Raw genomic sequence first — 12968 nt, forward strand, 5'->3', positions numbered from 1 at the left:
ATACAAGGTGAATTAAAAGTTCATTAATTAGCCATATTGATCTGTGGCTATGTTTCTTATTCTGTGTACATATTAATAATTCCTAAATTATTCTTGTGCCCATAGCTTGTTTTTACAAAAACTATTTCAAGAAATTGGCAGTCTTAGCTGTCCTTTCCCTTTCTTTCAGGCCATTGCGAGAATAGTGGTTCTCAGTTCTACAACTGTTGGTGTGTCTGACTTTCCTTTTTCTCATTTTGTCTCTTGTGTTCACTTGTTGCTGGGATATCTTATTTTATTTCACAGGTAGTATTTTGACAGTGAAAATTTCTGTCAGGACTACTTACCTGTACTTGCTTTCTGTAGGGTGAATATATTCCTTTGGCCTTGTCTAATTACTGTTGCATTTGACTTCTCAAACTAGCTAGTGCATTTGTATATGAAAGTCATATGTCATCTTCATTGCCATCCCGGTCACTTCTCTGTCTGGACACTTTTTTCCAACAGCTTTTGTACATACTTCTGAAAAACAGACAATGAATAGCATTCTCTACCAGGTATTTTTTTGCTGCTGAGAAAATGTAGATCATGGTGCCAGTAATTCCAATCTAAAACTCTGAATTGGACTATCCAGTGGGGGTAGGGGTTGTTGCAGTCTTGGTACTACTTTCCTAGCTACAGGTCTAATAGTAGAGAACTTGCCTTTGTCATGTCCAGACACCACCCCACCCCTACTTCCCTGTAAGGAGAGGGGCATGACTTTTTTTTTTTTAATGGAGTTCTGGGAAGTGAATTGAAGTGAAAATGGCACTATATGGTTAACTTGAACTTATTTATTAATTATAAGGTAATTTGCACACATTCAGTTGTCTGTTAGAGTAAAATAACTATTGATTCATGGTGAAGGCAAAGATGTAAGCATATATAAACTGTATAAAGCGATAATGTGCCTCCAGAAATGGAAATGCAGAGAAAGAGAGAGAAGGATCTGAGAAAAGAGAAGAGAGGCAGATTAAAAAGAGGAAACAAAATTAGTGGGAGACATGTATTTTCACCTTTACAAAGGATTTCACAATGAACTACGATGCCAAAATACTGGAAAAGATGAGAGCACCCATTTGAAATAAGGAGGCTTCCCTCTCTATGCAGTTGGTGCCAGCTGATCACGCCCACTGGGTGTTCCTTTAGGAGGAGCTCTATGTTACATAAGCTGTCACATACTGGTTTCCTGATGGACGTGTGCAGTTCATCTCAGTAGTGCTGGTCCCCTCAAGCACCTCCCAAAATTTCAGTGACTGCTGCTTAACCTCTTCTCTTGTGCTTGAGCAAAAAATGTTCTAGCAAAAATCTGAGTGACCTGCTTTGGTCCTTTTGAACTTGTTTCAGTCACTTTGTTTCACAAATGTGGCTCAAACCCAGTGTTTAATACAAAATAAAAGGAAGTGTTCATAGGTTTCAAACAAGTCCTTGACACCTTTCCTAAGAGAAACTTATCTGCTGGGCAGACATCAAGCAGGTATTGAAACAGTTTGCCTAGAGAAGTTGTGCAGGCTCCGTCTTTGGATGTTTTCAAGACCTTACTGGATGAAACCCTTAGCAATCTCACCTGACCCTGTAGCTGACTTCCAGAGGTCACTTTCAGTTGTTGTTGCTTCCATCTCTATGATCCTATCCAGTGGCATCTGACCCCTGCTTTTCTTTCTTCTGACTTCCTTACTACACTGTGCCCTAAACTTCTGTGAGTAAACTCCTGTGGTAAATGAAGGTCACTTCTTGCCTAGGTGAGCTCTCACCTCTAATTAACTAGTGTTTTTTTAGCAGCAGTTGTTCTGAATAGTAGCTTTTCACAGCTTGTTGTGTTATTTCTATCAGAAAAGTTCTTAAAAATGAGTAAATGTTAAAAAAGAAAAAAACAACCAAAACACAAAAAAACCCAAACCCCAAACCCATGACACCTCCTGTCTCCCAAAAAAACTCCTCCACACCCACAGAAACTGACTCTGAATCATGAACCTGAACATGGTAAGGGTTAGTGAGGAGGAGAATTGCTCCATAAATGTACTCCCAAGCCAGTCTTAAATATCAAGGTAGGCATGCCTTCTGATTTTCCTAGTCGCTCACATTGAACGTGAGAATCCAGGGAATGCATGGAGCAGTGTGAAGTACAGTATGTACTTTCTTTCTGTCTGGCAGCTGTACCACTGAAGTTAAGCATGTTCCATGACTGGCTCTCCGCTCGTAGTTCAATGTGTATGTCAAAGTGTACAAGAGAAGTCACTTATGGTCAACAAAAGGGCACTTTGCACATTGCACTTGATTTTTTGTACATTGTATCTCTAATTCTGTGCACAGACAGTTTATGCTTTAGGAAAAAGAGGTGGATTAACTCTTCTATGAACTACGCTGAATTAAATTAATTGTATTTTAATTTTCTCTTAAAATAACCATGTGGTGAGCAAAACACTACCCAGGCAATATAGTAAGTTCACAAAGTGAAACCAAGGAGGGTCTGAGACAGATTCACCTAGAGAAAATTATCATGATATATATCTGAATCTCTGGTTGTGCCTGAAAAAAAAAAGATTGCCTAAATAAAGAAATAGTGTAATTTCAGATCGTATTTATTTTACTGGTGTATTTAAGGGCACTTGCAGTTCTGATGATGATTGATAACTATGAAAGTTTCAATTAAAATGTGAGACCTGCGTCTGAGAACTTCATATTTTACCTTGTGTAGTTTCCAATTCTGAATTACCAAAGTACTGAAAAAAAAAAAAAATAGCCAGGAGGAGCTATTTTTGTGTTTAATTTTCTAAGTCAAAGTAGTATAACAAATCTTGGTACATTAATGATAGGTTTCTAGTCCACACTTCATAAGTCTTCTATGTTATTGACTTAGAGTGACTTTTTTTTTAATGAGCAAAGTTGGAAAAACTTGTATATTCAGCTGTTACATGCTAGTTTGAGCTATTCTGTATTGCTTTGCTAGTTTATTCAACCTGACATCTGAGAATTCATTTATTACAATAATAAATATCATCCAGATGTAAGCTGCTTGTGTACTAGTTTCTAAAACAAGACTAAGGAGATTTTCATCTTAGATGGGCAAAAACATTTTGTGCTTCACCACAGTTTTTGACCTTTTCGGTCTGTAGTTTTATCTTTGTCCTATCTGTATCGTCAGAACTATATCCTTTTGCTTTTAACCAAGAAATGGTAGCAAGGGATAAAAATGAGATCTTATTACATGTTCTTTTGTAGGTTGAGAAGTGCAGTGAGAAAATGAGAGCTAAATTACATATGAGTTTGAAAGAAAATAAGTCTTTACACACACAGCCATGTTCTCCGGGTACGCCTGGAGAGGAACAACAAACCAGAAGTATGAGTGCTTAAACATTCCATTGTGAAATGAAATTAAAACTATAACAGTTCCTAATCCTGATTTTAAAACAGATTATGAAAGGATGAAGATAAAACCATCCGGATCACCTACAGTTTTTCTGTATATGTTTGGTTACCCTTCTAACTTTATGGGTAACCTGTCACATAGGTAATCTGTGTACAAGGGCTGTTATATTTAATACAAAGGGCCCGATGTACATAATGTTATTCAAATGTACTTGATCTGTGATAGATGTTTACGTGAGTCAAACTAGACCATACGGAAAAGACCAGTCTCCTTAGAAGACTCGGTAAGCCTTACATTGTTTTACAACCAGTCAGTAGAATTTCTTATCTGCTTTTCTGCAAAGCTTTTTATTATGCTGGACCATCACCCTCACAAATAGCGCTTGGATTCTTTTATCAATAGTAAGGGTTGAGGAACAAAATACAAATTATCCTATTTTATGATTTGCATTTACTTAGTGGTGTTTTGTGTGTCATTAAACATGTGTAAAATTAAATTTAAAAATTGCATAAAAATATGTATTTCAAAACATCATAAAAGCATAGTAATTCAGTAATTAACATGGTAGATAATGACAGCCTTTCCATTTCCAGCTCTATCTATATAAGAGTTCAATGCTTTAGCTACTCTGCTCCACTGTAGTGGTTAGGAAATATAGCCAGAGCATCAAACTGAACGTGAATCAGGCTTTTTTTCAGCCGAAGTGCAGGTTAATATTTCCAGCACTCTGTTTCTGAAACATAAAAAAAAATCTCACTGCAAAAGTCCTTCATTAAAATGCACAGCTGTTTAATGTATTTATGAAAGTAGTCTTTAAAAAAGATGTGTATGCTCACTGAATTCTTGAATGTGTAAAGTGGCTTTTTCTGTTAGGTTTAAGATGAAGGCAAATGGGCATGTTTACCAAACCAATTAGTTTTCCCCAAGAAATGTCTAATTCATGAACATCTTACAGTTATTTTAGACCTCATTATTTAGGGTCTAGTTGATAGTGTTTATGCCAAATATTTATGCCATTGCGAGGTATGGAGAGGTAGTGGTACTAACTTTAGTGTTAGAGAGAACACTACTAGTTGTACTTTTATAGCCTAGATTAAGGAAGTGGGATAAATTGTTTTAAAATTAGCATAGCAAATAACAGTTTCATTTGCTGTAAATAAAGGAATCATTAAAGATGTCAGAGCTTTTCAGCAACATCAATAAATTATTAGATTTAGCTTATAGTGTAGATCACAGAAGCAAAGAATGAAATGCTTTATGGAGACATTCCCCTGCCTTGATCATAAGATATACAGTGGAATAGTAGCAGCCATTGCTGGTGCTGAGTTTGAAAGTGCATGAGAGAGAGTAACTAGAAGCTGTAGTTTGTATTTTTGTATGTTGTACATGACAACAAACGAATGGTAATTGTGATTCAAAGGGAGTGTTGTGTGTATATAAGGCATTGAGGACTAAGACTGGCAAAGTATATTTTTTCTAACTTTTTTGAAGAAAAAAGTTAACAAACACAAAGATGTTGCAGAGAATGTGATGATTTTGGCAGTTCTGAACCTTTCATTTTGCTGCAGATACTTGTGGGGAAGAGATTACTTAGCATTAATAATTTGGTAGATAATGGATAGAGTTTTTTATCATGTGCATCTATTTTTCCTCTTCCTTACCTTGTGTCACCAAAACCTGTAAAACCTTCTAAACTGAAATATCCAAATCTTTCTATCATTCTATGATCTCAGTGTAAAATTGCAGTTACTTTTAGTTTAGACTTCCTTTGGTGTTGTCATGCTTCAAACTGTCTTTCTTATTGCTAGAGATTTAAATCAGTAAGACTGTGGTGATTGGGAAACTTCCTAAATTAATTTCATAGAAAGAGAGTACTATTAAGAGTTAAATAAAAAATTTTGTTAATATCCAAATATGTAGATTTTTTGGAGGTCTATTTTCAAAAGGCTGAGCAAGCGCAGAAGGCCAAGAGCACTTTAAGAGCCACTGACTGAACAAGTGTTGCTTCACTCTTCCATAATCCTATTAAATACAGGCTCTAGCAAAATAAGATACTTCCATGGCTTAAAATAAAGGAAGTAGATTGTGGATTATAGACCACCGTTATTTCCTTCTGTGTATGTTTTAATGTTTTGGAAGGTGGGGAGTGGAGATTGAGGCTTTCTATTGCAACTTCAAACAGAAAAGGATATTTTATTTATGTGCGAAAAAGAAATTTAAAGGTACTGAAATATTCATAAAATTAAAACATTTAATTTATTGATGGTAATAATAAGAAATTTATGTCTGAATATGTGTTAGCTCTTGATTTCCCCATATATTTCCTTACATTTTCTGAGTTTTTCTGTTCTTTACCTTTTTTAATGTTTTTATTTTATGTTTTATTTTTTTACTAAATCCATTTAAATCCTTTTAAGTATCTATACAGGTATTTGAGCTCATTGTTACACTTAGTTAAATAACTCGCCTCGTTTTAACAAATTCAGTCAGAATATTTGTCTCTTAAAAGGTCCATTAAAGGTAAGCTTTCTTTTGTACTTCTGCTGTAATAATTCAAGCTTTTTTCAGAAAAAAACTCGAAAAAGAGTTTCTGTGAAATTATATGCTTTTCTGATTAATGCTTGATCAGATTCTGGCAAACTGCAAAATATTGCTAAACGCTGTTTGTGATTTTGATGGTCACAATTATGTAACTTATTACATGCAATTCAAATCCACTTGTTCAGTGCTGCATTTTTAGTCTAGTCCATCACATAAAGTGATATGCGTATCTACTGTACTACTGTAAACATATAATTCATGGAAGATTCCAGAAGAAGCTTGAAGGTGCTTTATTTACTAGGAGTCACTATGCCAAGATGAAGTTTTCACAACAAAATGCCATACAGCTTCTTTATATTCTATTTTCCTACTATATATTTTCTTAATTTTTTCTGTTTATTTCCTTGTGTACATTAGCATGAATTATGTTGCAGGAGTTCTTTCAGATTTTTTGCTTTCATATATTTGCCACCTAACAGTAGTTTGGCATAACTCCTTAACAGTACTTTCTAAGTATAAAATCCTTCTGGATTCTGATGCTGCAGAATATGGAGGACATGAAAGGCTGGACCACAGTACAGAGTACTTCTCTGAAGAGTATCCTCACAATTATCGACCTAATTCACTTATGGTAAGTAAGACTTTTTTTTTAATCCGCTTTCATCTGAGTAACTTTTAGAAATTCTTTTGACAAATATGACATCTATTTCAGGAATATTTGGGTTGTGGTAAATATGTCTTCTGAAGTTATCCTTTGTATGACTACAGCAGAGTTGACAATGTTATGATTCGATTATGACCTATCAGTGCTAACTGATTTTTTTTTCTTTTGACATTACATTTAAATTTGCATGTAGTCTTGCAGTGTCTGGCACACATTCCCTGCCAACATGCATGAAAACCTTCTAATGTGCTTTTGAATTGTCATTTGGAATATAGTTTTCTTCATTTTCATGTCTGAGAAACTCCCATCTTCATGCTTGCTTTGTTATTAAAGCTCTGTAGAAACTGTTTCTTGTGTTGCTTTCTCAAAATCATTTTCTTAACTCCAAAAACATGAATTAGTGCAAATTATCCATTGCCAACTCAGTTTACAGAAAAACTTTGCAAAGCAGAACAGACCCTCTCTGCTCACATCAAGAATTTCCAGTACCTAAAGTGGTATGAATAATGGATAAAGACTTTACCACAAATTACTTCAAATTAAGTGAGAGGTGTATCCTTCCATACAATTTCTGTTAGCTGAGACCATGACTAACAAAAACTTTAATCTTGAAATCATAATCACTTACCAGAATTAACAATTTTAAAATGTCATTTTCCATTCCTTATATATGCATATGTATGCATATGTATGCATATATACACGTATTTCCCATACGTTAGACGTGTATTCACATATGTGTGTCTGTGGACCTGTTCACAACGAAAATGTAATAAGATTCAAAAAGGCCATGAATCAAGGCCGAGTTCACTGAAAAAGTTCTGAGAACACTTATAGTGCTGCCTAGATTTTCATGTTTAGAATATATATATGTGAGTGAAGGGGTATGTATCTCTATGCATAGGTACATAACACACATACACTTGTAATATTAACTGGCCACAAAAACTGAGTATCTGACTGATGTGTGTGGGTTGCTTCTCTTTCATGACAGATGGAGACATCAGTTTCTAGTGTCATATCTTAACATCTCTCATGAGATCTAAGCTCCTGAGAAATATTGTCACTTTTAATCTATCTCTCACTCACACTCACTATTTCATTGTATTCAGGGAACTGGCATTTCTTTCATTTGCTTGCTTTAAGATAGTTTCATTACATGAAAGAATTCTTATGCTTTCATCGTGCTTGGTGTAAAGGATCTTGGGAACATTTCTCTAAAAGTATCTGTGTGTGACAATGCCCTCGTAGTGTGGGTGACTATCTATCCTGGTTTGCACACATAAAAAATAAAGCTTTAAGATTCCGTTTATGGAGGTTATGTGGCAAATTAATGCTTCCAGAAGTCTTGCTTTGTATGTCCAATTCAAATATTTTGCTTTGGTGACTGGAGAGCATCTTAATGATCTATACTAACATAACTTTTGCAAGCCAATTAACTGTAATTTGGAATGTATATTTCACTTTCGGACTCCTAAATGGTGAATGCAAGTCATTCAAGGCAGAAAAAAATGCAACAAAATGTGAAGATGCAGTTTGCTAGGAGCATGTGGAAGATAAAGCATGTGACAAGCAAAGCAGCAAATGCACTTTAGTGGCATAAACTGTGGCATGGCAATGGCTCTTCAGGGTCAGAAAGACACCCAGCAGTGTAGGTCACATTAACTTTCTTTTATGTCCTTCAGCAATCCAATTCACAGACCACCTTCAGCCAACACCCCAGAAGATGCCACAAGCACCTCATAAAGGTAAAATGTTAGTAGAAGAACACCAAGTAAAAGTAATTCAGGGACAAAGATCTAGAAAACCTGGCTAAATTCTGCAAGATAAAACTCCAAGTAAAAAAGGACAAAAGTTACAGTAAATACCTCGAGCTGCTATTTTACAATATAACAGCAATGTTGTTGTTTTTTTTTTAAATAGCAATTTACATCCCCGTTCTTGGGTAGTTATCCTTGAGAGTTGCTTTAGTCTCCAAGTTTCTAAATCCAAGTAGAAGTCTTCTCCTCAGATTTCTTCTCAAAAAAACATATGATGCCACTTTAGTAAACTCATAAAGACTCTTTTCCTGCTCTTGAAATTATTTTATTCTCTTTATATAGCACATGAGACTTAAGTTTCTTGTTTCAAAAACTTTAGTTCCTCCTCCACAGCAGGCTTCAAAGAAATAGGGTATTTAATAACAGATGCACCTTCCTTAAGGTTTATGAGTAAACAATGTCAGCAAAACATGCCCAGAGAGCTATAAAAAAATGAAATCACGTGCAATAATTCTGCTGCTCAAGTCAAGCTTAAATAGCTCACAAATGTGTTACGAAAATAGAATAGATGTGACATGATTCATTCTAGAAACATCACCTAATAAAAGAAATATTCTAAGTGACATTGCAAAATGAGAAGAAAGGAGATATGAAATTCCTGGAATGAAGAACCCTGGATGAAGAATAAGCTTTGTAAGCACTGCTAGAGGCTACATTAAAAAATTTTGCTGCTGATGATTCAGATTTGTTTAGTAATGCTGTAGAGGGTCAGATTTCAAAATCACCAGACACACCTTGAAAACTACATGGAAAGATGTGCAAAAAAGTCCTTTGTAATATGAACAATTTAAATAATGATTATAATTTTTTTTTTTTCATTTTACTGTTTGCTCTGTTCTGGATTGTTAACAAATATATGAAACATACATAACTTTCCACCTAATCAAACTTTCTAATAATAAGCTGCTAATCACTCTGTCATAGTAAAAATTGATTCTTCTTGCCACCGTTTCTTTTTACATTTCCATTGTGATATTCTCTTAATAGTCTTTTCAAGATATGTTTTATAAATTTGTGTGCTTTTTCAGTGATGTTGTAAAACTTCAATTTTGCATATGTCTTATCTCTTTGCAAGATGTAAATTAAGTGCTACACACACACACTTAACTCCTATCAGAATCTAGTGTCCCTTTATATACGAAGTCATTTGTTGATACCTTACTTGGTTGTTGTAGTTGGATGTGGAACTTGGATTAGGGGCAGTGAAAGAGAAGAAAAACAATCTTTTTGAATAACCTTCATCATTCAAAATGTTTTGTCAGTCTTTTCTGAAGTATCAAACCTCACTAAATTTTACTGTAAAATACACCTTGATATCAATATTTTGCCTCATAGTTTTAGTATTTTTGTACCACCAGAAGTTGGGATTTATATGAAAATGTTGGGGTTTATTCTTTGATACTGAGTATCAACAGAACTTAGTAATAAGCAAACTAAACGGAATATTGCAGAGTATGTTGTGCCACAAGAAGGATGTTGAGGCTCTGGAGCGAGTCCAGAGAAGAGCAACAAAGCTGTTGAGGGGGCTGGAGAGCAGGTCTTACGAGGAGCGGCTGAGAGAGCTGGGGTTGTTTAGCCTGGAGAAGAGGAGGCTGAGGGGAGACCTCATTGCTCTCTACAACTACCTGAAAGGACGTTGTAGAGAGGAGGGTGCTGGCCTCTTCTCCCAAGTGACAGGGGACAGGACAAGAGGGAATGGCCTCAAGCTCCGCCAGGGGAGATTTAGGCTGGACATTAGGAAAAAATTCTTTACAGAAAGGGTCATTGGGCACTGGAACAGGCTGCCTAGGGAGGTGGTTGAGTCACCTTCCCTGGAGGTGTTTAAGGCACGGGTGGATGAGGTGCTAAGGGGCATGGTTTAGTGTTTGATAGGAATGGTTGGACTCGATGATCCGGTGGGTCTCTTCCAACCTGGTTATTCTATGATTCTGTGATTGATGAAGTAGTATGCAGTTTACTGAGAAGTATAATTGTTTAACGTATTTCAGCTTTTGTAGATTTCCTTTTTCTGTAGTTCGTTCCAATTAGTTAAAAAAATAAATAGAATCATAGAATCATAGAATCACTAGGTTGGAAAGGACCCACTGGGTCATTGAGTCCAACCATTCCTATCATATCATGGAATGGTTTGGGTTGGAAGAGACCTTTAAAGGTTATCTAGTCCAACTCCCCTGGCACTGAGCAGGGACACCTTCAACTAGACCACGTTGCTCAGAGCCCCGTCCAACCTGACCCTGAACGTTTCCAGGGAAGGGGCATCTACCACCTCTCTGGGCAACCTGCTCCAGTGTTTCAGAACCCTCATTGTAAAAAATTCCTTCCCTATATCTAGTCTAAACCTATCCTCTTTTAGTTTAAAATAGATGTCAATGTATCCCTTTCTCCCTGTCCCCAATACTGTTTCTTTTCTGATTCTATTTTTAACATCCGCTGATATAATGTTCTTATAATAAATGAAAGTGAAATTATATAGTTTATTTTAAGATTATCCATATTACTGGGTTAGGTTTTTAACCTTGACCTTAGTGGATACTAGTTAATGTCAAAGGGCAACTTACGGCTTCCTTGAATCTATTGACAAATGAAAATACTTACATAAACTGAAATGCTCTAGAAGCTTTTAGTGACCTTAGTGTTGAAAATATTCATTTGAATAACTTTGATAATAAGGATTTATATATTGAATTTTAAGGGACTGATGTGGTATTTAACTGTCATCTTCCCTGCCATGCACAGATACACAAATTACATGAAAGAATGCTTGTAGTTAGAAAAATTTAACTGTTTTAACTAGAGAAATCAATAAGACTTTAATACTAGCAAACTCTTTTGTGTTTTTCACCTCTTGATGATTAAGACTTGTGAATTCATTTGCTCATATTGATCATTTGACTTCTTGAAACCACAAGTAAGTATACTGATTCCAAAGTTTTTCTGTTAGTCATTTTCTTTAAACATTTTTTTTTTTTATTTACCTGAAGAAAGAGTGCAGAAGAATCACAGAATCACAGAATCACAGAATAACCAGGTTGGAAGAGACCCACCAGATCATCGAGTCCAACCGTTCCCATCAAACACTAAACCATATCCCTCAGCACCTCATCCACCCGTGCCTTAAACACCTCCAGGGAAGGTGACTCAACCACCTCCCTGGGCAGCCTGTTCCAGTGCCCAATGACCCTTTCTGTAAAGAATTTTTTCCTATCATCTAGCCTAAACCTCCCCTGGCGGAGCTTGAGGCCATTCCCTCTTGTCCTGTCCCCTGTCACTTGGAAGAAGAGGCCAGCACCCTCCTCTCTACAACCTCCTTTCAGGTAGTTGTAGAGAGCAATGAGGTCTCCCCTCAGCCTCCTCTTCTCCAGGCTAAACAACCCCAGCTCTCTCAGCCGCTCCTCATAAGGCCTGTTCTCCAGCCCCTTCACCAGCTTTGTTGCCCTTCTCTGGACTCTCTCCAGAGCCTCAACATCCTTCTTGTGGTGAGGGGCCCAGAACTGAACACAGTATTCGAGGAGCGGTCTCACCAGTGCCGAGTACAGAGGGAGGATAACCTCCCTGGACCTGCTGGTCACACCGTTTCTGATACAAGCCAAGATGCCATTGGCCTTCTTGGCCACCTGGGCACACTGCTGGCTCATGTTCAGTCACTGTCAACAAACACCCCCAGGTCCCTCTCCTCCAGGCAGCTTTCTAGCCAGACTTCTCCTAGTCTGTAGCACTGCATAGGGTTGTTGTGCCCCAAGTGCAGGACCCGGCATTTGGCCTTGTTAAACCTCATGCCATTGGACTCTGCCCAGCGGTCCAGCCTGTCCAGATCCCTTTGCAGAGCCTCCCTACCCTCCAGCAGATCGACACTTCCAGCCAGCTTAGTGTCATCCGCAAACTTGCTAAGGGTGCACTCAATGCCTTCATCCAGATCATTGATGAAGACATTGAACAGGGCTGGACCCAGCACCAAGCCCTGGGGAACCCCACTTGTCACTGGCCTCCAGCTGGATTTCACACCATTTCCCACCACTCTCTGGGCCCGGCCATCCAACCAGTTTTCCACCCAGGAGAGTGTGCGCCTGTCCAGGCCAGAGGCTGACAGTTTCTGAAGCAGAATGCTGTGAGAAACTGTGTCAAAGGCTTTGCTGAAGTCCAGGAAGACCACATCCACAGCCTTTCCCTCATCCAGCAATAATAGATAATAGAGGAGAAGATAATAGAGGAGAAAGATAATAGAGGAGAAATTTTGAGGTACAGCCTTTAAAGTATATGGATTGATTTTGCATAAATGAAGCAAGACAGTCTAAGAAATTATTTTCTGCATATTCATGCTGCACAGCTATAAAATAAAAAACAAATTTGAGGGCAGAATTTCACATTATTTTAAGCATACCTTTTTTGTCATATGCAATATCTAGTAAAATGAAAACTGAAATGTCTGAGGCTTAGTATAACAAGTTACAGTCAGAAAGCAAAAGCTATCATGTATTTTATTCTTTGATGGTTAATTATATTCTCAGAATAGTGTCAGTGTCTGACAATTAGTAGTGATACAGAGACGTGAGATTGT

General features: G+C 37.0%; 1 protein-coding gene across 5 annotated transcripts in view; it reads left to right on the forward strand.

Annotated features, from left to right (window-relative positions):
* The window catches only part of GBE1 (1,4-alpha-glucan branching enzyme 1), a 161830-nt gene that overhangs the window by 141030 nt on the left and 7832 nt on the right, over positions 1–12968 (forward strand). For 3 of the 5 annotated variants that reach the window (XR_011338572.1, XM_069870145.1, XM_069870113.1), the window contains 2 exons: positions 6441–6560; positions 8279–8341. Coding sequence is in view for 4 of the 5 variants with exons in the window: in XM_069870145.1 (XP_069726246.1) it covers positions 6441–6560; positions 8279–8341 (183 nt within the window). In the remaining variant the exon portion in view is untranslated. The remainder of the gene's footprint in view (positions 1–6440; positions 6561–8278; positions 8342–12968) is intronic. The other 2 variants (XM_069870127.1, XM_069870136.1) reach the window with 2 other exon arrangements.

This window comes from Phaenicophaeus curvirostris, chromosome 1 (genome assembly GCF_032191515.1).
Source record: "Phaenicophaeus curvirostris isolate KB17595 chromosome 1, BPBGC_Pcur_1.0, whole genome shotgun sequence".
Classification (NCBI taxonomy): domain Eukaryota; kingdom Metazoa; phylum Chordata; class Aves; order Cuculiformes; family Cuculidae; genus Phaenicophaeus; species Phaenicophaeus curvirostris.